Source organism: Setaria italica, chromosome II, assembly GCF_000263155.2.
Source record: "Setaria italica strain Yugu1 chromosome II, Setaria_italica_v2.0, whole genome shotgun sequence".
Lineage (NCBI taxonomy): Eukaryota > Viridiplantae > Streptophyta > Magnoliopsida > Poales > Poaceae > Setaria > Setaria italica.
Genome location: NC_028451.1, coordinates 26,327,624 through 26,349,851, shown reverse-complemented (window position 1 = coordinate 26,349,851; position 22,228 = coordinate 26,327,624). Strand labels below are relative to the sequence as shown.

General features: G+C 42.7%; 3 protein-coding genes, 1 long non-coding RNA gene and 1 other non-coding gene across 9 annotated transcripts; 4 read left to right on the top strand and 1 right to left on the bottom strand.

Moving 5' to 3' along the window:
* The first annotated feature begins 5,590 nt into the window (after positions 1–5,590).
* LOC101779928 (nucleobase-ascorbate transporter 2) lies at positions 5,591–10,333 on the top strand. Its single transcript, XM_004956510.2, has 14 exons — positions 5,591–6,019; positions 6,106–6,305; positions 6,395–6,492; positions 6,633–6,809; positions 6,966–7,066; positions 7,515–7,590; positions 8,090–8,334; positions 8,420–8,516; positions 8,660–8,746; positions 8,943–9,001; positions 9,098–9,189; positions 9,267–9,344; positions 9,441–9,601; positions 9,744–10,333. The coding sequence occupies exons 2-14, from the start codon at positions 6,212–6,214 to the stop codon at positions 9,954–9,956; spliced, it is 1,578 nt and encodes a 525-aa protein (XP_004956567.1). The 5' UTR covers positions 5,591–6,019; positions 6,106–6,211; the 3' UTR covers positions 9,957–10,333.
* Positions 10,334–10,640: 307 nt separating this feature from the next.
* LOC111256200 lies at positions 10,641–12,162 on the top strand. 2 transcript variants are annotated; one of them, XR_002676196.1, is made up of 3 exons: positions 10,641–10,807; positions 10,938–11,067; positions 11,498–12,162. It is a non-coding gene; the product is annotated as an uncharacterized LOC111256200 (long non-coding RNA). The 2 variants fall into 2 exon arrangements; XR_002676197.1 differs by lacking the exon at positions 11,498–12,162 and having other exon boundaries at positions 10,938–11,134.
* A 142-nt stretch (positions 12,163–12,304) lies between these two features.
* On the top strand, positions 12,305–12,391 carry TRNAY-GUA. Its single transcript is given in 2 exon segments — positions 12,305–12,341; positions 12,356–12,391. It is a non-coding gene; the product is annotated as a tRNA-Tyr (tRNA).
* Positions 12,392–13,941: 1,550 nt separating this feature from the next.
* On the top strand, positions 13,942–18,323 carry LOC101778857 (iron-sulfur assembly protein IscA-like 2, mitochondrial). 2 transcript variants are annotated; one of them, XM_004956508.3, is made up of 5 exons: positions 13,942–14,204; positions 14,781–14,911; positions 15,095–15,203; positions 15,647–15,736; positions 18,118–18,323. In XM_004956508.3, the coding sequence occupies exons 1-4, from the start codon at positions 14,037–14,039 to the stop codon at positions 15,707–15,709; spliced, it is 471 nt and encodes a 156-aa protein (XP_004956565.1). In that variant the 5' UTR covers positions 13,942–14,036; the 3' UTR covers positions 15,710–15,736; positions 18,118–18,323. The 2 variants fall into 2 exon arrangements, with proteins under 2 accessions (XP_004956565.1, XP_022679730.1); XM_022823995.1 differs by lacking the exon at positions 18,118–18,323 and having other exon boundaries at positions 15,095–15,156; positions 15,647–15,713.
* On the bottom strand, positions 16,280–21,556 carry LOC101779538 (8'-apo-carotenoid 13,14-cleaving dioxygenase). Of its 3 annotated transcripts, XM_022823992.1 has the most exons (14): positions 21,308–21,556; positions 21,074–21,220; positions 20,588–20,690; positions 20,230–20,489; positions 19,618–19,797; positions 18,940–19,018; positions 18,761–18,842; positions 18,539–18,601; positions 18,320–18,458; positions 17,884–18,205; positions 17,727–17,786; positions 17,592–17,650; positions 17,357–17,512; positions 16,280–17,265 (listed from the first exon to the last, which is right to left on the bottom strand). In XM_022823992.1, exons 1-14 carry the CDS (start codon positions 21,443–21,445, stop codon positions 17,161–17,163), a joined length of 1,893 nt encoding a protein of 630 aa, XP_022679727.1. In that variant the 5' UTR covers positions 21,446–21,556; the 3' UTR covers positions 16,280–17,160. The 3 variants fall into 3 exon arrangements, with proteins under 3 accessions (XP_022679727.1, XP_022679729.1, XP_022679728.1); XM_022823994.1 differs by lacking the exon at positions 18,539–18,601; XM_022823993.1 differs by lacking the exon at positions 17,727–17,786 and having other exon boundaries at positions 21,308–21,555.
* Between the last annotated feature and the right edge of the window lie 672 nt (positions 21,557–22,228).

The following is a 22,228-nucleotide window of genomic DNA, read 5'->3' as shown; positions in this document are numbered from 1 at the left end:
TCGTTCGACCGGCAGCTCTTCCGCAAAAGAAGTGTTTTTCGAGCCACATCATCAGGAAAGCCGTGTGCTCCCTGTTCTCAACGGTCCCGGTTCTCTTATTACTTCTGATGAAGCCCTTCCACCCGCCGATTCCCCTTGTATCCAGCCGATGTGACGTTGTGGCTAAAAGGTGAAAGGGTGTATCTGGGGAGGATATGTCAAGACCGGTCAACAGGACTACATCGGCCAGTGTGGGGGTCATAGGACCGTGCCCAAATAAGAATGCATTAAGTGCATCAGACCAAAAATAAGAAGCCGCCATCACTAACGGCTCATTTTTCTCCATCTGAGATAAGGAGAGGTTGATGCACTGGCCGATTTTGAGCTCTTCCCATGAGACGCTCCTTGATGCAGCCATCCGTTGATACCACTCCCTCCAACCTGGGGTTTCATTCGGCCAGGATCTAAAAGTACCCACCCAGTGATCTAGGTTCATGTCGGACCGTTTGAAGGGTATCCGGTCGGTTTCCAAATTTATGAGATCTATCGGATCTGGGTTTCCCATAGGACCAAGACAAATAAGGCCGGAGCTTCCCGTAAGGTGAATGGTAATTCTATGCCTAACTGCCTAAAAAGAAAGGGAGCGTGGAAAAGTAAGAAACAGATCTAAGATAAATACATTACCGATAGAAGAAGGATTCGGTATTTACCTCTGGTATGAAGTTCTGAGTGATCGGCGTGGTCGCCGATGCGGATGCGGACGACGGGGTCGCAATGGGGATCGCCATTGGGATCTCCGATGAAGCTCCTTCATCTGTGGATGGAGTGACGGTTGTCGCCACCACCACCGGAGGTGCTACCTCTGGGGCGTCGCGTGCAGGAGAGCTGCCGGAAGGAGTCGCCATTGGAAGAGAAAAGGGAAGAGTAACAGGAGGTGAAACTAGAAAGCTTCGGCGGCAAGGGAAAGGTGCTGATGGAAGAAGAAGGCGCGCGCGCTGGGAAAAGAGACGTGAGCTTGAAGATGAGGTGCGGGTGAAGCGCTATTTAAAGGATGCCTGAAAGGGGGGTAAAACTGGAATTTTCACCGCGCCGGCGTTTCGAGTTTTTCGGGGTAGTGGCTGTCGTGGGCGCCCGTTTCGAAAAATTACAATGATCAGCTGGAAGACCGCGAAACCGAAGGATATTTTCACTGCGGCCGTTTCGGAGGGGAGGTTATAAAGAATTTCGAAGTAAAAGACTATATTTTACTCCGAAACTGGGGGGCATGTGTTGACGCCAGGTTTCGTCACTAGTAGAATCGGCGCCAAGAAGAAGGGGAATCGGAGAAGCACAGTTGGGAATCGGCCAAATGGTGCTATAGTGCGAAATCGGCCGGTGACCTTTGTCTCGCTTTAGGCCAAATGCATCAGAGTCCCAATCGGTAATCTTTTGCCGATGAGGAATCGATCGATTAGGAGGATGGACTAATTGGGCCTGTATGGGCTTGGAAAGTGATGGAAGGATAAGGTGGAGGTTAGCCCACGAAACGTGGAGTAACTAACCTAGCACGAATTGTGCTTGTAGATATTCGTTTTCTGTTTGAATTAGGGATAGAATTCTAGTCGGTTAAGGAGATATCTGTACGGGGCTATAAATAGCTGCCTTTGTGAATCTGTAATTATCAACCAATCAATACAACAAACTACTTTTTCCTCGTACTTACTTTCAAGCAGGCGACTTCGCCATTACTTTCATCTTTTTCACGAGTTCGTGCGGGTTGGCAGGGCTGCATCATCTTGATCTCCAGCCGATTCTGTAAGTTCCGCTTATCGAGTAATATCTGAGCTTTAACTTCGGACGCATCGCTGTTGTTTCGTTTAGATTTATTCACTAGTTATCGATATTTGCTAGATTCGTAGGTTTTACCTGTTTTTCTAGTATTTATCACCAGTTATCCAGCTAGGAATCGGTAGTGTCGGCTCTCTTTGTTTTCTATTGATTTCATCTATTGCCGATTAGATCTATTCCTAGTGTTGTTATCATAAGCTTTGTACCGACTACTCCAATAGTTTTCCGTCTACAAGGCTACAGTGATCGGCTGCCCTATAGCCGATTTCATTATCACAGTAAATCGGCCGATTCGCCGATAAACTCTCTCGATCGGAAACTTAGCCGATCGTAATTTCTGGACCTGACACGCGTTCATCCTTGCCAATCAACAGGTCAGATTGGCTGGCACGCCGCGCGAACCGCACCAGGGCATTCACCCGAACAGGAGCTAAGCAGATTCTCCTGGGTCGTGTGTCGGTCGCTGGGATTCGGTTGACCGATTTCTAGCACCAACAGAGTCCTAGTAGGATTACAGAGGAATCCTAGTAGGAGTCCATCTTCTTCCTTCCTTGTGGGTACTGGAGATCTATCCCCAACAAACCCCCGAGCGCTTCATAGTCGAATGCAGCAGCCTTCGAGTGCTTTTTAGATTCTCATCGAGTAGTTTAGTGCTTCTCGGGTACTCTGTCCGGCTGAATCTTCAAAGTTCCTCAAAGCTTCCATGAGGCTATGGTGTGCTCAAATCCTTGATCATCTTGATTTTGTAATCTTCATCTTTGCTAATATGGAGGGCGGCAGAAGTCGCACTCCATATGGAGTAGCCCCCGAGCCTTAGGTTGAATTGAAGAATCAGACTGAGGGTCAATAAAATCTTGAATCTTCTTTCTTCGTCTTGAAAAAATCAACTGTTGGGTGTAGCTTATCAGCACCTGAGCCTTGGAATGATTAAATAATCAGTCTTCATGTAAGTCATCATCCGAGTTGTATTGCGGCGTCCAGCACCTAAGCTTATGCGCCAGGTGAGTCGTAGAAGCCATGTTGAGTAGTTATTTAGCGCTTAGCCCCCAAGCTTGGAAGCTAGCTGAGTCATTAGAGATATTCCGAGTAGTAATTGGTGCTTAGCCCCTGACTGGGAGTTATCGGAGCCATTGGAGGTACGCTGAGCATCCTGGAGAGTCATCACCGAAGCTTGACCTATAAAAAGAAAAACATATTTGTAGAATATGGAACTACTACTGAAATTTATTCCGTGATGAATATAATGTAAATATTGTGTGTCATGCTCTTGTTTCGGCCATATTTTTCCCGAGTAGTTAGCCTATTACGTTTAGGCTCCCTGTCCCTGTTTAGCCATTGCCACTGCGTGTGAGATCTTTGTCTCGTGTACGCGTACTGGCACTGCTGCTATGGAGATCTTTGTCTCGTGTCCTAGCGTTTAGGCATGACGGAAGATCCTAGGCTTTCATGAATTAAGGTGTGTTCTACTCGAAGAGATTAACAACTGCTAAGATAAGATATTTAAAATAAGTAGTCGGCATTGCGATAAAAAGATTGCGCGATTGCGCGTAAAGTAGTCATTGAGAACTTTTCTACCTTTTTGGCGAGTAGAGTATGTGTTGCCACGCATAGGATTTGTGCCTCCTTAGGGTGTAGCCGTTGTGAGCCTCCAGTACTCAGTGTACCAAACCCATGGTCATAGCCTCCGAAATTCGATGTACCAAGCCTGTTGGCGGAGCTTCCGGAACTCAGTGCACAAAACCCATGGCTATAGCCTCCGTAATTCGGTGTACCAAGCCCATGGTTGACGGTTAACATGTCCTAGGAATAATTGGCAAAGTGTAGCTCTAGAGGGTAATTTCCATCAAGAGGGCGTACATAAATAAGTACTCGGCGCGTTGCCCTGCATGCGGAATATGAAATAATTAAAAAAATAACTTAGCTTGATTCGTGGACGATTGTCGACAAAGTTGTGTCAATTGTTGATGAAGCCAACTAGTAGGAGTCGATTCCGACTAGTTGTTGATCACGTGGAACCCGCCCTCGACTAGTTTTCTAGCTGAGATGAGTAGTCAAAGTAGAGCGTCCTCGACAAGTTTTCTAGTTGAGATGAGTAGTCAAAGTAGTCGTTGGCTTGATGCGGCTGGATGTCGGGTAGTAGTGCTCGCGTACATCTTCTATGTACGTTAGGCTATGATTTTGAGGTCTTTTGGTAGCTTTCCATGTGCGTGTAGCACAAATCCCTCAGAATTGCTTTTCACGGAGAGTAGTCGGAGCTGATTATTTGCCTCAATCCGTGTGTGACTGTAACAAATCTTTGTCATCTTGGGAATTATGGCGTGGGTCCCTCAGTCTGCCTAATCTCCCAACTCGAATCAGATTTACCTCTGCCTTGATCGACGAGCCGCATGCAGTAGCCTGCGGCGGAAACTGACTTGGTCTTCAATTCCGCGTTCCGATTATGTCTCGGCGTAGATTTGTCTGCTCGGAACTCCAACTCAACGGCTTGCTTCTTGTCGAGTAGATTGATCTTGGTGACAAGGTCCTTCAAGCTCGCTCAATGATCTCGACGATCACCCCTACCTGACGCACCGGATGTCGTTGTTTAATTTGTGGTTTGCTTGTTCATTTGCTTATCTTATCTGCGTCAAGAAGGCTTTTGTTAGAGATGATGTTTTGATAACGAGGGACACTATGACCTATCTTGGTAGCCAAGAAGTGACAAGGACGGTCTAGTTGTAGTTTGGTCTGCTACTGATGAAAACAACATCTGGTTCATGATCACAGTTCATGCTTTGGAGAGGATGGCTGGTCCTGCTAATGTTGCTTTGTTTAGGATTGCTATAGACCTGTGTGGAAGTTTGGATTCATCCTTTGTTCTGATGATAAGACGGCGCAGACTTTGGGGACACCATGTTACATTTAGTGTGGAAAAGATTTTATTTGATATCGTGAGCAGTGTGTAGGCAATGTCTTTTGGTGATGATCTCTGCTAGCACCCAAGGTTTAAAAAATGATCTGATCTTCTGTTGTTTCATTCGGTTCTTTATGAATAATGCTAATATATGGGTGTCTCTAATTATATTGTAATATAATTATTTATGAACAACTCTATATATTGTAATATAAATGATGGTGTTATGATCATAAGCTCCGTGTTCTTCAGATAACATTGTTTCTGTAAGATCTCTTGGAGTTAACTTTATTATTTTGATCGTGTCTAATATGCAGTCATGGCACTGAATTTCATGTACTCATTGTTATGCCTTTTCGTGCCCTCATTATTTAGCACCGTTTAATTCTAATCCAGTGGTTAGAAATTCAGTATCAAGATTCTTTGGGAGCTATGGTGAGGCGGTGAAACTATATGCAGAGCGAACAAAAGGACACCGGAGTCCCGTCATCCACCCCCACCCACCCACCCGAATTACTGCTACTGCGCGCGCACGAACTCCCAGGGCATTCGTTCCTCCTCCTCCTGCACCTGCACACGTCACGTTCTATCCTCCTGAAACTCTTGTCTCGCCGCAAAACAACAAATTCCAACGGCCCAATTCCATCGCCACCACCCCCACCCCTCTGCAGCGGAACAGCCAGCAGCTGCTGAAACGTGGTCAGTCTAAGCCCACATGTCAGCCACATATTCACCCTACTTAGTAGTGCTAATCTAGAGAGAGAAACCGTTGTAGTACAGCTTGATAATAAGTAATCTAGAGAGAGAAACAGAGTGGTACTGCAGCTGCAAGGAGAAAGAAACGGAGCGGTTGCGCGCCCACTCATCTCTCGCACTCGCGCGCCGCGCCTTTTGATGGCCTGCCGCCTCTGCTACGGAGCTGCCTGCCGCCTCTGCCTCTTTTCATCTTTTTCCCCTTTGGCACCTTTCGCCTTTGCTGCTTTGACACATCCTTCCCGCATCGGCATCACGAAAGCCCGAATCACCAGTTACTTCGCCGCCGGCCGGCGCCTCCATCCTCCTCCTCCCCTTTGCCTTTGCTTGTTCGCTTGCGCCGTGCTTTTACTGTGTCGCACTCGCAGGCGCAGCGCAGCTCATCCTGGTCGTCGTCATCCTCGCGGAGCGCTGACCGCCTCCGCTGCCGCCGCTGACATTTGTCTCCCCCAGCCAAAGAGGACCGTTGCTGCTGGATCGCCGTTTATCTACAGCACTACCGTTGCTCCCTCCCTCCCTCTGTTCTCAGGGTCTCTTTGCTCTGCCTCTGTCCGTATTGGTCTCACGGTATGATGTTGCCTGCCGCTCTTGGTTTTCCTTTTTTCTCTGTCCATAATTGACCTCCAAGATCATTGCTTGTCCTTGAGGTGCAGATCTTGGAGAGCTCACGGCCGTTTCTTCAGGCCCAGCGAAGGTTCCATCTCGCACTTACTCTGACAAATTCTTGAGCCCCATCGGTTGCACTTGCACCATCAGGAGATGGCCGAGGTGAAGCCGGAGGACATGGTCCATCACATGCCCATGGACCAGCTCCAGGGCTTCGAGTACTGCATCGACTCCAATCCTTCCTGGGGTATGTGCCATGTCGCAGTGAAGACAGAGCGTTTATGCATGTGTGTAAGATTGCTACTAGCTAGTTCTGAATGTTCGTGGACGTTGCAGGGGAAGGGATTGCTTTGGGTTTCCAGCACTACATACTGTCTCTGGGCACTGCTGTCATGATCCCCACAATGCTGGTTCCGCTCATGGGTGGAAACGATGTGAGACTTCAGTCCTTGAGTATTTTTTCTATGTTGCGGCGATGCTTGGTGTTTCTGTTGGCAGTAATTCAAGTTTCAGAATTCAAGTATCCATTGTGACTACAGAAATGTTCATTTTCGTTTTCCTTCTCAAATTAAAGCATGATAAGGCCAAGGTGGTTCAAACTCTGCTGTTTGTCACTGGGATCAAGACGCTGCTCCAGACGCTATTTGGCACTCGCCTTCCTACAATCATGGGAGGTTCATATGCATATGTGGTTCCAGTCCTCTCCATAATCCGCGACCCCTCGATCGCACAAATAGCTGATGGCCATACTGTAAGTATGCAATTATCTTCCTAAATTTGTTTATGTATCTCAAAAACAGAAGTTCATGTTAGAGTCAAAAAATAGATACCGTGCATGAGGCCACTGCACTACTGAAAATTCCATGTTTGTATGTACGAAAAGTTAATCCTTTTTTCTTGCTTGCAGAGATTTCTTCAGACTATGAGAGCCATACAAGGTTCGCTGATTGTATCCTCAAGCATTCAAATAATTCTTGGATATAGCCAGTTGTGGGCAATATGTTCTAGGTACAAGGAACTCTCCCTTTTGCCTTAGTTGATGCATGATGTAATTATTTATTAATATCCATATCCAGTGCATAAATTATTTCCTTGACATATCTGAATGTCTGAAGAATAATTTGTTAAGATTCTTATGATGAAGGTGAGGGGCCCTTCAGTATAAATGTTTGAACTTTAGTACGACATGTTGCCATGTCTCGGTATAGTGGGCCACATGGTCAATACGTGGATCATTATCTGTTGATTCTTTACAATCTAGTCTGGGTCCTTTGGCTATCCATCCACTTTATGAGTATGTCTGTTTGAATTGCGCGCATCACTTTAGGAAAAAGTACAATATGTTAATATGATATTCAATGGGAGAATAAAAAATATGCAAAAGTGATGGGAATGGCTGCTGCCTTCGGATCGACGGCAGGAATAAGAACGTAACATTTTGATGTGCATGTTGCAGGTTCTTTAGCCCACTTGGGATGGTTCCCGTCATTGCATTGGTGGGGCTTGGCCTTTTTGAGAGAGGATTCCCAGTGGTAAAAGCTCTAGTTGGCCTTACTTTTGTTATGTTTACAATAATGCCAGCCACTTTGATTCCTTATGGTCATCATACTGAAAAATATTATCCTCAACAATATTATTTCCATTGTTAAACATTATTCAACTATTTTTCCTACCTTAGTGCTCCTGATATATGAGATTTGTGCTTTACTATAGTTGAAGTATGAGTATATCTCGTACCTTTTCTATTAAATTATGGACATATATTGTTACCCATGTTACATTGTGTCTACTACCAAATATGTACACTCGGTAGGTGATCTAGTCATTTTTGTAGTAATATTTAGTGTCTTTGAAAAATCATTTCATGTGCCAGTTTTGTCGGTACACTTAAAATGCAACATCCTGAAACTGGTCATAGGAAATCAATTATCCAGCTATAATATGTGGGATTACACTATTAGCCAAGAGCTGGCATTCTATTGCTATGGTTTACATAATCCTAGTAAGCTAATTCAAGAAAACTATTTGCAGGTTGGGAAATGTGTGGAGATTGGTCTTCCAATGCTCATCCTATTTGTTGCGCTTTCCCAGTATCTGAAGCACGTGAATGTTCGGCACGTTCCTGTGTTGGAGAGGTTCTCAATGCTGATGTGCATCGCTCTTGTCTGGGTATATGCCCACATCCTCACAGCAAGTGGTGCATACAAGCACACGGCACTTGTCACCCAGATCAACTGCCGAACAGACCTTGCCAATCTCATATCTTCATCACAATGGTTTGTAGATTTCATTGTATATATTCAATCATTTTAACATCCATATTTTACACTCCCATGTGACTTTCCCCTGCACTTTAATTAGGATAAGCATTCCGTATCCATTACAATGGGGCGCACCAACATTCAGTGCAGACCATGCTTTCGGTATGATGGCTGCTGTGGTGGTCTCTTTAATCGAGGTATATCATGACACACTAAAACCATGCATAGCAATTTTGTAAAGTGTTTTCTATATCATACCTTATAGTAATTTGCGGTGCTGTCAATATTAGGCTTATTTCTGTATTTATCTGATTTGGTGGAAAATATTTGAGGGTTGCAGACAACAGGAGCATTCAAAGCTGCTGCCCGGTTGGCTAGTGCGACACCCCCACCAGCATATGTCCTGAGCAGAGGCATTGGGTGGCAGGTTAGTGACATTATTATCCTGGCCTCAACAGAACTCGGTGAATATCTATCAAGTTGGAAATAATCCTCCGTTTATTAGATGAAGGAAAAACTTCAGTTCAAATAATCTACTACCTACCCAGACTAGAAAAATATCAGATATTTGCAGTAGTAAAATCGTTCGATAACTAATGTTTTTTCTATGCTGATACATCCAGGGCATTGGCACCCTACTAGATGGCCTATTTGGCACTGGAACTGGTTCTACTGTTTCTGTGTGAGTGCACCACCTTACTGATACATAATTATTCAATTTGTGGTGGTTCTTTAACTCCATGCCTAAGGCCATACTGAATGAATGCCTTCAACACAGTGAGAATGTCGGACTCCTTGGATCAACAAGAGTCGGTAGCAGAAGAGTGATACAAATTTCTGCAGGTTTCATGATCTTCTTCTCCATGCTAGGTAACATTTCTCTCGAGCCAGTAACATTAGGCTGCATTAGTTAGTTTTTCAGAATTCTGAACACATCATGTGTGCAGGTAAATTTGGAGCACTTTTTGCCTCCATTCCCTTCACAATATTTGCTGCCATTTACTGTGTTATGTTTGGAATTGTCGGTAAGCATCACAGCAGACGAAGTGAAATACCCTGTTGTTGTAACTTATTCTACTTTGAACAGTATAACTAAGTTTTCTCATTTGTTGCGCCATCAGCTGCCGTGGGGCTCTCCTTTATGCAGTTCACCAACATGAACTCAATGCGCAACCTCTTCATCATTGGTGTTTCACTCTTCCTTGGTTTATCTATACCAGAGTACTTCTCTCGGTATTCCACGAGTTCTCGACAGGGCCCAGCGCACACAAAGGCTGGATGGGTTGGTACTTTTCCCATCAAAGAATTAAAGTTTGCAAAATGCAGTAGGGTAGTAGCACAACAGTAACGAATATGACTCATCTTCTATTGCACAGTATGAAAACAGAGTTGAAATTGTCTAACATGTTCTTCCTTTGATGCAGTTCAATGACTACATCAACACCATCTTCTCATCACCGCCAACCGTAGCCCTCTTCGTGGCGGTACTCCTTGACAACACACTCGACGTCAGAGACGCGGCAAGGGACAGAGGAATGCCATGGTGGGCACGATTCAGGACGTTCCGAGGCGACAGTAGGAACGAAGAGTTCTACACGCTGCCTTTCAACCTCAACAGATTCTTCCCCCCATCATGAGGCAAACCGCGCGCTGAAGTCAAGATACTGCAAAGCCAAGGTCTCAACTGATGGGCAAGCGCCTAACAGTCAGAAGTGCGTTCCCACAGAGAGTAGAACAAGAGAAAAAGTTGGACAAAGGAGGAGCTAACTCCCTGCCGGCCGTCGGTTGTACATAAACCGTTTCATTTCTAGCATCGATCAACGATTTGGAACCAGAATGTGGAATTTTAGAGATGCACGTTGTCACCTGTTTCTGTTTTTAGGATTACATAGGAGAATATGGTTTATGCTGCGGATATACTGTCTTTGGCGGTGCCTTTTTTTTCCCCTCTCTCTAGAGGAAAACGCAGGCTTCATTAGTAGTAATCCATGTATGGAAATTTGGTTACAGTTTGTCACTTGTCACAGAAGCTCACGTGCCACTGGGAGTGCTGCTGCTTCTGCTTTATTCCTTTTTTTATGTGAAGTGGTACTACTTTATTCTTCTCTTTCGCAAAGGAACTTTTAAGGAAGGTATATCTTGGAAAAAAAAATTAGGTGGGGACGGTTCCCAAACACCTCACCGTGAGGACCCATCCCAGATGCCTTCCGTGCGGAGACCTGAGCGCGATCCAACGACGCCTCCTTGAGCGCGCAATCCTCTGCCTGCGAAAGGCTCGGCTCGTCTCTCTCCAACAGCCCAGCGTCATGCGGCTCGGCTCCTAGACGAAATGGTCAAATGGACACCGCAGCTCGGCTCCTAGAAACGCACCCTAATCCGCTCAGTGTCAAGGTCGTCTGTAGCCGGCGCAGTTGCCTCGTTCTGTGCCGCCATGTCCCTCAACCGCAGGCGTAATCGAGTCCGTTGTCGTCCCTCTCTTCCGCTTAAGGTTCAATTATTCTTTGTGTTCCTGATTTGCTTCAAACTGATTTCTTCCCTTGACCATAAACGAATCATGTATACTTCGTTGTTTGTACCTGAACCCCGTGATGGATGTATATTATCGAATTTGGTTGCAGGAGCTGCCCTGATAAAAATCAGAGAACAATGGCCAGTGCGCCGAGAAATGAGCAGCTCTGACACTCTGGTCGAGATAGGTTCTTGCTTTGGTGATTGTGATCCTATTCAATATGAAATGCTTATCTTCTTGTAAGTAACATCACTCAACACACTGGCACCTGTTACTACTGTCTATTATAGGCTTTCATTTTGAATGACACTGTAATTGTCTTGGTTTGGGGTTGATGGGTGTCAGGCCACACTGTAAAGGCAGCAAAAGAGGATGTAAAACCTGTCATTTTTTTTCAGAATTTCAGAATTTTTCTTGTGAACGAAACCTGCCATTCTTCTTCACATGAATATGTCAAAACATCCGCGTGTATTTCATATAAAAAGATTACTAGTATATAATAGTTAGTACATTGTCAGGAAGAGCAATCAGCTCTAAAATGGTACAGAATGTGTCATGAATCCAGCTCCAAAGTAGTAATGTTGGCTGCATGATTCAGTCATTCAGTTTCTAATGCATCATCAAACTCTGAATAATTGTTTGATCATATTTGCATTCAATAATGGGCAGAATCTTCAAAGCATCAAACATTACCTCGAAAGAAGTCAAAGAACCAAGTGTGAACCGAGAGAAATTCAAGTCTTAACCCAAGCTTCTCCATTACCACCTTGAATGGATCATTGAACCTCACGAACTCAAGGTGCAGCTTCTTCAGGCAGGGAAGTCAGGCATCGTTGACACTAGTGAACAGATGAGACGCATTACGCAATGCCTTGTAAGCACTGCAACAATTGAGAGCCTGAGAGGCCGTGTTGGAACCATGAGCAGCATGTTGGCGGCACCCGTGCACACGGTGGAGGTGGCGTGGCGGACGAGTTGCGGCGGCGGACATGGGAGTATTGGACACGGGGGGACGCGTGTGAAGCTGCGTCGGCGGACGATGAGGAGGACGGAGATCACGTCGGCGGCGCTGCTGCGGGCTTCCAGTCCAGGACCACTCGTCGGCACGGCGCACGCTACACGCGGAGGTGAACTGGCGAAGCATGCAAGCTGAGATCGGAGCCAAGCCGACGACGCGAGCGCGCGATAGGCTAGGAAACGGCACATCATCACGATCCGTTGGGTCCGCACAGAAGTAATTTGGGGACGGTCCCCACTCAATTTTCCGAGGTCCTGGGGAATTATATTTGACAGTAAAAAAAAGTCAATATTTCAGCTGTCAGTCTGACGACCAATCTGCTGATACACAATTTTTTTTTGAGGCAAATAATTTCTGTATATTGACTATTGAGCACGAAACCAAACAGAAAAGGATCGCCATAGTTGATACACATTATTAAACAGTCATGTATGAGTTAATGGAAAAACCAGCACAAGCCGACCTTAGCTCAGTTGGTAGAGCGGAGGACTGTAGTGTGTTGCAGATAAATCCTTAGGTCGCTGGTTCGAATCCGGCAGGTCGGATATTTTTTAGTAGTCCTTTTTTTGAACTGTAAGGTAACTCTTCGCGAATAATTTTGTTTTTGTCCTTCGTGTAATTTTTTGCGGAGTGTAAAATATTTTTTTCTTGGAATGGCCAATGGATAAAAAAATGATTTCGTAATTTACCCATCTGCGGATAAATACGAGATACATTTTCTTGAGAGAATACGATATCCCAAATTTGAAGAATAAATAGATCCTTAACAACATTGTCGGACTATAGCCTATAGGAGGGTTACGGACATACGGTCCCTTCACCTACATCTTCGTCTTTATCTAACAGGGCCTGTGTTCGGCCACCAAGATTTTGCCTTCCAGGGAAACCACATCTAATTTGGGAATGGATGGCCTAGCTAAACCCACAAAGGACATCTGCAAACGCTAGGATTTAGAGCTTGGTTAGTTGGGTTCCAAAATTTGTCCCTTCCAAACTAGAGTAGGCTAAAATATGAGCATGCTAAAATTTTATCTGCTAAAACTAGGGCAATAATTTTAGGATAGCACTAAGTTAGGTGTCAAAATGTGACAGCTAAAATTTTAGGCATAGATTGGTTTGATGTCAAAATATAAATGCTAATGTTCATGATTCATGCTAGCACAAATGAGGGCACTTGGTTGGGTGCCAAAATGTGGGTGGGGTGAGCATTGCTTATTTGCATATCAACTTTAGCGCATCAATTTTCTAGATTTCAACCAACGAATGCTAAAGTTTATGGACTTGTCCAAATTTTGGAGTCCAACCAAACAGACTTTCCGACTTCATAATTACGAGAGAATGAAAAGATAGCTGAGAGAGGAGAGAGCATCGATGGGGAATTGGGGATTGAACCGTTTGTTATGAGCTCTCATCTTCTTTATGTGTTGGTGGAGCTATCTATTCAATTCACACCAACCTGACAAGCTAACATCGCAACTCGGTGAAAATTGAAAGAGGCAGTCCCACCTTTCTCATAGGTAGACTCGCTCCTATCAGGCGATCACAATGAAGAACAAAGCAGTTCATAGGCAGTAAAGAATGTATTCAACCTATCTTTATACATTGTGCAACCAGTCCCTAAGGTAGTTCATAGCAAAAGCTACCCATATGCATATGGGCTGCCCATAATAAGAAATAAACAAACATTAATCACTCTCTCCTCACACACTACCTCTCCCCTGCTCAAACATTGGCTTGTGGGCTCAATCGTGGGATCCAACTTACTACCAACGTGCCAATACTAATAACTAAAACTACTTTCTGTGGAGCCCATCTATATGGACTACTTGGTCCATACTAATATAACATTTTAAATACTAACATAAGTAAAAATATGTTATCATATATGAAAAGATGTATATAAATTAAGTGTTCCTAGCGGTTGCAAACTCATATGTCAATCTATACAAAAATTTAGATATTCGTATTAAAATATAAAAATGATTTAAAATAAATGTATCTGAATTTGTATTTCTGATCAAAAAAGTATTCGCACCTCGGCGAAGGAAAATAAAATACCAAAATAAATTTATTCAGAAATCAGAGAGGGCGCGGTCCCAGGGAGGCTGCTCGTGGGTCCCACTCTCGCACCCCGCCTCGCGTTCCCCCGCATCTCGCCGCCGGTGACGGAACCCCAGACTTAGGGCGGCGATGGCGTCGGCGGGCCCCCCACTCCTCCGCCGCATTGCGCCTCTGCTTAACGGCCGCATCCGCGCCAATCACCGCCTTCTCGCCTTCTCCTCCGTCGTCACCGCCGCCGCTGAGACAACGTCGTCGGCGGAGCCGGAGGCCGTCGTTATGACGGAGAATCGCATCCGAGTAGGTTGCTCCCCGCCGCTCAATTCCTTCCTCCGTTAACTAATGCACATTTCGCTGGAAATAGAATCTCTACAGCCATTTTGGGGGCGGTTGTTTTGAGGTTTGCGACATCGTTATCATTAGTCTGTAAACCTGGGAAAACAAAAGAATGTAGCTTGTGCATCCACAGATTTTGTGCATCCACAGAATCTCTACAGCCCCTAAGATTTTTACATTTATGTACCGTTGCAGCTAAGGAAAGCACCCTTTTTGTTCTTTGTTGCAATGCCTAGGACTAATACTCCTTTTGAACCCATAAAAGGGGATGCACAGGAAGATGATTTTCTGCCCGTGATTATCAAACCATTACTTCTTTGCCTTATCAATCTAGTAAGAATAGTAAATTCGGTTCCGGTAATCTTATCATTAGTGGATTAAAATGGAGAAAAGAATATTTAGTTCCACTGAAAATAGCAAATAGTTATAATCCGACAAGAAAAAGAAATGTCAGTTTTGGTACTGTTTGTTGCTTCTTATGCATATTTGTTCAGTTGGTTGTCATGCTTAATGTTTATTTGGGTGATTTGTTCTTTGAAGAGACTGAAAGAGTTGCACGCTAAAGAACCATGCAACAAAGGTAAGATGTTGAGACTATGTGTTGAAGCTGGTGGTTGTTCTGGGTTCCAGTACGCCTTCTTACCCGATGACAAGACAAATGCAGATGATAGGTTAGTTGGATATGTTTCCCCCTCTCTTTGACCTTTCTTTTGTCATCGCTTCTTTTAAGGATTCTGTAAATATGAGGTGACCAATACCTGCATTGCTTTCATGGAAATCATGAAGCCTAACTTTCCATAAGTATTACCATTATATAATAGCACATCTCATTGTTTTTTTTAATTCCATTACAGGGTCTTTGAGAAAGATGGTGCTAAGTTGGTGGTTGACAATGTCTCGTATGAGTTTGTGAAAGGTGCAACCGTGGATTATGTTGAGGAACTTATTCGTGCAGCATTCCTTGTTAGTTTTAAACTTCACTATCTCTTCTATTCAACTTATGAACATTTCTGTTTAAGCAAGGATTTCAAGGCACCTTTTTGAGCTTATGGCAGATTTGTCTTGAATACTGTAGAGTGAAGTATTTAATCGAAGAAGCTTTTTATGTTTTTCTACCATTTAACTTTCAAAGTTTCAACAATTATCTGCTTAAGGTATATGTAAACAGCAAGTTGAGTCTAAAAGAAAAAAAAAGTATTTAGAATGGCATTTTCTCTATGGCATCATTATTTTTGGTACTGGTACCCACCAAGATTTCTACTTCCCAGCAGTAATTTCCTGTCTCAGTTTTTGGAATCAATGCCACATTGAGGGCCATTCTTACCATTTTTTGGAACTTCTACATTAATGCCACTTAAAGTTCATTGGCCCGTTCTCAGTAATGTATTTTCTTTGTGCATATGTAGGTATCAGCAAATCCAAGTGCAATTGGGGGTTGTAGTTGTAAAAGTTCATTCAATGTCAAATAATTTTAGTATTGAAATCTTTGAAGAGAGGTAACCTTGCAAATCATTATTTTTCATATATGCTTATTTGATAACGAGGATTTACAGTAATATTTTGGTGGCTTCAAAGGTACCTTTGAGATAATATCTGCATTTTGTGATTATGTGTCCTGTTTGTCAATAGCAAGCTGTGAACATGAATTATTTGGGTTTCGTCATTTAGTTCCTTGTAATATTTGCATCTATACCACCATTTGAGTTGCACTTTTCGTCTATGCCATTAGTTTCTCAATGACTATTAGACCCTACATATCATTCACTACTCTGATGGTACAAACAAAAGGTCAAAAGTATCTCTCAAGAGTGGTATGAATGCAATTGGCCCTTTTATCCCTTTATTGAGTGCTGTCATTGCTGCGACCGAAAAACAGAAGTCTCTTCTAATGTTTAATAGCCAGACATTACACTTCATAAATTCATATTGCCTTCACAAATTGAATATTTCATAGCACATTATTATAACTGAAGAATTCCGATGATTTCAATACAGCGCTTGAATTATTATGTTTATGGATTGAGCTTATGAAGGGTAGCTAGATTAGGAATTGGAGAAGTAGATTATATCAACTGGATCATTAAGAGGTACAAGGAAGCTTGTGGCAAGGAAGAAAACAGAGGAAGATGTGTGTACAGGGAGAGAAACATGAGAGGGGTTTTGTATATGAGTGGTGTAACCTGGATTCATCTTTCTCAATTCCCAATGAGCTGATTGTCTGACTTTACAGCCACCCCTAACAAACTTTAAGTAGTTAATCTAATCCCTCAATTTACAAACTCAATCCTAACCTTGAGATAATGGAAGCTTAACTACTAACTTTGAGATACAAATAACTTGCTTGGCTGGTCCGGCAGATGGATGTCCAGCTGGTGTCAGCCCATAACATTGTGTGATGCTAACATTTCTTCAAGTCCTAAATTTCACTTGTCTGTAGTCTTCAGCAGGCTCAGCTGAAGTAGTTTTCTTTTTTCAAAGTATTTTGGAACAGTAAATTCATGTTTTCAGCAGAAACTGATGTTGTTCTGCATGTCAGTTGTATTGAATTAGATATTTAGTACATAATCTTTCAAGCTACTGCCAGAATAATCATGCTAATTCTCAAGGGAAATTGATTATAACTGACAGCTATAACTGCAAGCCAAATGCTCATGCTAGCTGAATACAATTTATTTTACTTGTGCAACAAGTGTTCAATTTAAATGTACAATGTTCCAGGTGCCACCACAAACAAAATACTGACATGGGGAAAATGTACGAACTGTTCAACTACAGGGATGTGACTGCGCACTAACCTTTGTAGAGCCAAAACTATGATACTTGCAAATCTATGTTTGTTTTAGGAACTGAATTTTAAACTGCGTAGTTTTTTTTTTGTTTTCTTTACTGTCCAAAGAGTTCCATGACATGAATGGTTTGGTTATCTATGGATGAAAGTTCCATGAAATCCATAAGGTACTCTTCGTGGCAATGTTATTTTTGCAACAGGAGCATCTTCAAATCTTTGAGCATCAATAATATGCACCTGCAACATAAAAACATAAAGGTTCCAACGCTGATTTCCTGCATCACTTTTATTACGGAGGGTTGATGTGTATGAAACAATGAAAACTTGCCTGTGATGTATTGGTTTTCTCATTGTGTACAAATGAAATTATCCACCCATCATCTTCATGTGACCCACCAACTCTTGGTACAAATGCTGCTCCAGAGCAGAACTGATCTTTACCAAGCCAATGGTAGTGCATCTTTATGAGACTTGACCCCGCTATCTGTTTTTGGTCATACTTAAGTTTGTGAATGCAAAGGAATGATTAGTTGGATTAATTCAGCAATCAGATTTGTTCTTACCTCTGTGCTGTTTCTCTTCTTAAGGAAGAATTTTGCAAAACCTCTATACTTTGGGTTAACTGCAAATTAGATTATAATGGTCAAGCTGTGTCACTTTTATATTAAACTACATTTATGAGACAAATCTACATATACCTTTTTCAAACATCCAAATTGAACACATAAAAAGTATTTTTCGACCAAAGTCTGGAATGGCTGAGTTAAGACAACCTTGAAATGTCACTTATTTCCTTTCCCACCTAGATTCTAAGTTGATAATACATACAAAATTCTGTTCATTTTTCAGAAGTACCTTTCTCACAGTTGCCAGAAGAACTCGTTAAAGAATCCACTACTTGTGCATAGGCATAACTATGTTGCAAGCCTGTGTACATGTTATTGATCATTGGGAGCTCCAGTGAATCCTCTGTTCCAGTTAAATATTCCCCTGAGACACTCTTTGTTTTCAAGTTTAATCTCCACTGATATAACCGAAAGGAAAATTCATTGCTGGTTCCTTGTTTCATTGACTTGTTATCTTCTGCAGGCTCAGATATTTTTGAGTCATACTCGTTGTGTGCAAGTCTTGGGCCAGGTATTAAGGAGTCTGGTGAACGAAGACCCTGCACCACAATCTAGTAGCAAAGAAAGATATGATCTGGAATGGGTTATTTGTAAAATAAACAAATGTTTGATCAATACAATTACAGCTATATGGGAGAGGCGAACCACTCTAAGCATTGTTATACCTCATCACCCTCTTCAAAACAGTTGATAAGATGGAACATGCAGAATGGTTCAACATTGAACCAGATAATTGAATCTGCATCACCATAACGGGGCATAACTCCAATTCTTGCATAGCTTTCCTTCTCAAACTGAATCAACCTGTGGCAGGGTTTTTGGTATTATGGTTTGCAAATTTATCCACATAATCTTTAATTGGAATGTTTTTCAAGATTACTTACGGACCACCTTTAATCAGTCTAATGATGTCGATAGTAAGTGGTACATCCATGATTATGTTGTACCTACATCAAGAGACTAAAATTCATAATTGCTACTAGTGCCCTACTAGTTTATTCTAGCATAGTCAGCATTAAGGTTGATATATTTCATAAATGCAGTTCACTTGGCATTTTAATCAGTACAAGAGTTATAGGGAGAAAATGATGCTTGTATGAACGTACTTTAGAGTAACTCCTATATCATGACAAAGTGTACATCTGTCCAGCTTGAGGTCCACCCTATGCTTTAGTCTGGTTCCATCAGCTGCAGTCAAGTAGAACTTGAATTGGGGGCTTATTTTGATCTCAACCTTGGCATACAGAAGATGATATAAAATTGCAAACTAGTGGAAATAAAATACCTGAGACAACTCCAATTACTAGGAATGGCTTCTTTGCATCTGTTCCAAAGATGACAAGTTCCCCTGATCCAGGAGCTACCTAAGGTTATGTGAATAAGAATGAATTAGTTGGGTCTCATTATGTATTGACTGCAAAGAGATGCAGTATGTTCGGGTTTGTAGTTATTCATCATTATCTGCTAGCCTGTTACATATACCCTCGTGTAAAAATATTTCCTCTTTTTCTGCTGGGATATATTGAATACAGTGTTCCAATTTTTTTTTTTTGTTCGATCAGTATGTTACAGGCCCAAATAGAAAGCAATTAGGCAAACCCGGGACTGACTTTGCAACATCTGATGATCTTTTTCGAGTGCATAAGCACATGATTTATTTCCTCAAAAGTATGATAGGCACATGACTTTGCCTAACACGAAAGGTAAGTCATTCTTATTCTTTTTTTAGATGTATGAGATATATAATTAGCATACTTCACAGAAGATGACAGGTACATGACTTTGCATGAGATGTAACTGTTGACTATTGTTTATAACAGATAAGTCGCTATCCTGTTTTTTTTTGTTAAGATAAAGTGTGATACACGTGCCACGGACAGCAGTACAATTACTTCTAATAGTAACTCTGATACTTATGAACTCATTTAGCTTCTGCAGGGTACAAATAAACTGTTGTCCATACCTTTGGATGAGCTGTTAAGGGTCGATTCCATTCCCCACCTATGTCCCAGGTATCACCAGTGTCGAGGTTACCTGTGCAGATCTCTTGGGGTAGATGGTTCTCAGCAACAGCAAACACCCTGCCGGCATGCTCAAACACGTTGGTGTTGCTGATGTCCTTGTTCACCTTGCCAAACCTCATCTGCATTTCATGCTAACTCGTATCAGAATGTCAGATATTTAGAGGGTGTTTGGATACGAGGTGCTAAACTTTAGCAGGGTCACATCAGATGTTCGGATGCTAATTAGGAGGACTAAATATGAGTTAATTACAAAAATAATTGCACAAATGGAGTATAATTCGCAAGATGAATCTATTAAGCCCAATTAATCCATCATTAGCAAATGGTTACTGTAGCACCACATTGTCAAATCATGGACTAATTAGGTTTAATAGATTCATCTCGCGAATTAGACTCCATCTGTGCAATTAATTTTGTAATTAGACTATGTTTAATAGTTCTAATTAGTATCAAACATCCGATGTGACAGGTGCTAAATTTTAGCAGCCTGCATCTAAACATACCCTTAGTATTATTGTGCTTTTAATTCGTGGTTGCAGAGTGTTTCTTACATAATTGAAAATGTAGGCGGCGATGATGGCCGCAGAGTCACCTTCAATGGCAGGGAGGAAGCATGGTTTCTGCCGGGCTCTTTCTAGTCTGAGTGTCTTGGATTGCACATAGCGATTGGCATAGCGGACTGACCAAGAGCCTGAAGTGTTTTTGGTGAAGTAGAGGGCATGGAGCATGCCCTCACCCTCAACCCATATCTCCCAGGATTTTCCGAAGATTGATGCCGTGGAATGGAGAGCACCAAATAGTGGATTCGAACCTATGTCAGAATTGTTCACTATTCAGGATGAGGATATGGTTTGCAATCAACTCCCTGCTTCGGGACTGAGAAAGTAACAAGAAAAGACAAACTGTCACCATTTCTGATGTACACCCCCTCAGGGAAATCTTCCGGTATCGCTCCTTCAATCTGGTATATCTCTACAGCTTCACTGATTTCATCAACCGGTGCAAAATTGCTCTGCAATCTCGCCCGAAATACTCGTTATGTTTTTTTTTAAAAAAAGGCTGTAGCATTTCAGAGTTTATTGCCTTTTCAGAAGTCACAATGATGTACTCCCTCTGTTTATCTTTATAAACAATCTTTGACCAATAATTTAGCCAACATTTTTTATTTTTATAATATAAACTTGACATGGTTAGATTCGTAATTAAATGTACTTTCCAATAATTATAAGTTTATAACCATAAACAATATAATGTATGATAAATGAACGATCAAAGTGTAATCTAGGAGACTGTCAAGTCATATCATGGCTTATAAAGATAAACACAGGGAGTACCTCGGAGGGATTCAGAGGTTCAAGTCATATCACGCCTTATAAAGATAAACACAGGGAGTACCTCGGAAGGATTCAGAGGTTCATCAGTAAATTTGAAGATTGAATCAACGAGCGCGTCCAGAAATCTCTGCGGGACATCCTTCAGGACCTTTGAGGCTTCGTCCATCTTCCACGAAAGATGCCCCAGTAGCTCTCCAAACAAAGGTTTCTGAAGGAAGAAGAGGAACACAATGGCCACATGAGGCTGCTGAGAAGAATCATCTGGGGAGTGGGTGAGAGAGAGGCTGCGAGATACCTTCGGGCCGGAACTTCTAGATGTCGCCGATGATGTTCTTGCGCTGACAGACATGGATGATCGCCCACCATGGGCGCGAGAAGACACACAGAGACAGGGATGAAATGAAGCTGACGTTTTCACCATCCTGATGACCATTTGTTCATGGACTGGTGGTGAAACCTAACCATTTTGGGGAACAAGGAAATGAAGAGATTCCACCCAGATTTCGTCGCTTACTCATTTCTCGCATTGTTCTCTTAGGAACAATTGGTTGCGAGTCCAATCATTTAAGGGGGTGTTTGGGAAACACCTGTTAAAGTTTAACACCTGTCACATCGGATGTTTGGATGCTAATTAGGAGTACTAAACATAAGCTAATTACAAAACTAATTGCACAGATGGAGTATAATTCGCGAGACGAATCTATTAAGCCTAATTAGTCCATGATTTGACAATGTGGTGCTACAGTAACCATTTGCTAATGATGGATTAATTAGGCTTAATAGATTCGTCTCGCGAATTAGCACAGGGTTCTGCAATTAGTTTTATAATTAGCTCATGTTTAATCCTCCTAATTAGCATCCGAACATCCGATGTGACACTGTTAAAGTTTAGCACCTCGTATCCAAACAGCACCTAATTCTTGCTGGTTTGGCGGCTCAGAAGGCGCCGGTACAACGGACAGAGCCGTGCAGAGGCTTCACTAAACAAGACCTGCACCTTGTACCACTGCAATATAGTATTGTGGACTTGTGGCGGCGTCCTCGTCCTCGTCGTCAGCTGGAGCCCGGATGTGGCATCCGTGCCTTCAGATTCTCTTCACGGATAAGAGTGCCACGTTTGTCTGCACCTTGCCAACCTGCACCGGGAAGTTCGTAACACACTGACGACTCCTCCGATTTTAGACAAAAACAAGAGCCATGTTGTGGCACTTGTGCG

Coding starts and splice junctions, on each gene's coding strand:
- LOC101779538 (XM_022823992.1), bottom strand. CDS start 21,445: ATGGTCATCAGGATGGTGAAAACGTCAGCTTCATTTCATCCCTGTCTC. Junction 19,798..20,229: donor CCGCCTACATTTTCAATTAT/GTAAGAAACACT, acceptor CATGAAATGCAG/ATGAGGTTTGGCAAGGTGAA. Junction 18,459..18,538: donor AGACTGATTAAAGGTGGTCC/GTAAGTAATCTT, acceptor ACCCTGCCACAG/GTTGATTCAGTTTGAGAAGG.
- LOC101779928 (XM_004956510.2), top strand. CDS start 6,212: ATGGCCGAGGTGAAGCCGGAGGACATGGTCCATCACATGCCCATGGAC. Junction 8,335..8,419: donor CTCATATCTTCATCACAATG/GTTTGTAGATTT, acceptor CACTTTAATTAG/GATAAGCATTCCGTATCCAT. Junction 8,517..8,659: donor TGGTGGTCTCTTTAATCGAG/GTATATCATGAC, acceptor TGAGGGTTGCAG/ACAACAGGAGCATTCAAAGC.
- LOC101778857 (XM_004956508.3), top strand. CDS start 14,037: ATGGCGTCGGCGGGCCCCCCACTCCTCCGCCGCATTGCGCCTCTGCTT. Junction 14,205..14,780: donor TGACGGAGAATCGCATCCGA/GTAGGTTGCTCC, acceptor TGTTCTTTGAAG/AGACTGAAAGAGTTGCACGC. Junction 15,204..15,646: donor TTATTCGTGCAGCATTCCTT/GTTAGTTTTAAA, acceptor GTGCATATGTAG/GTATCAGCAAATCCAAGTGC.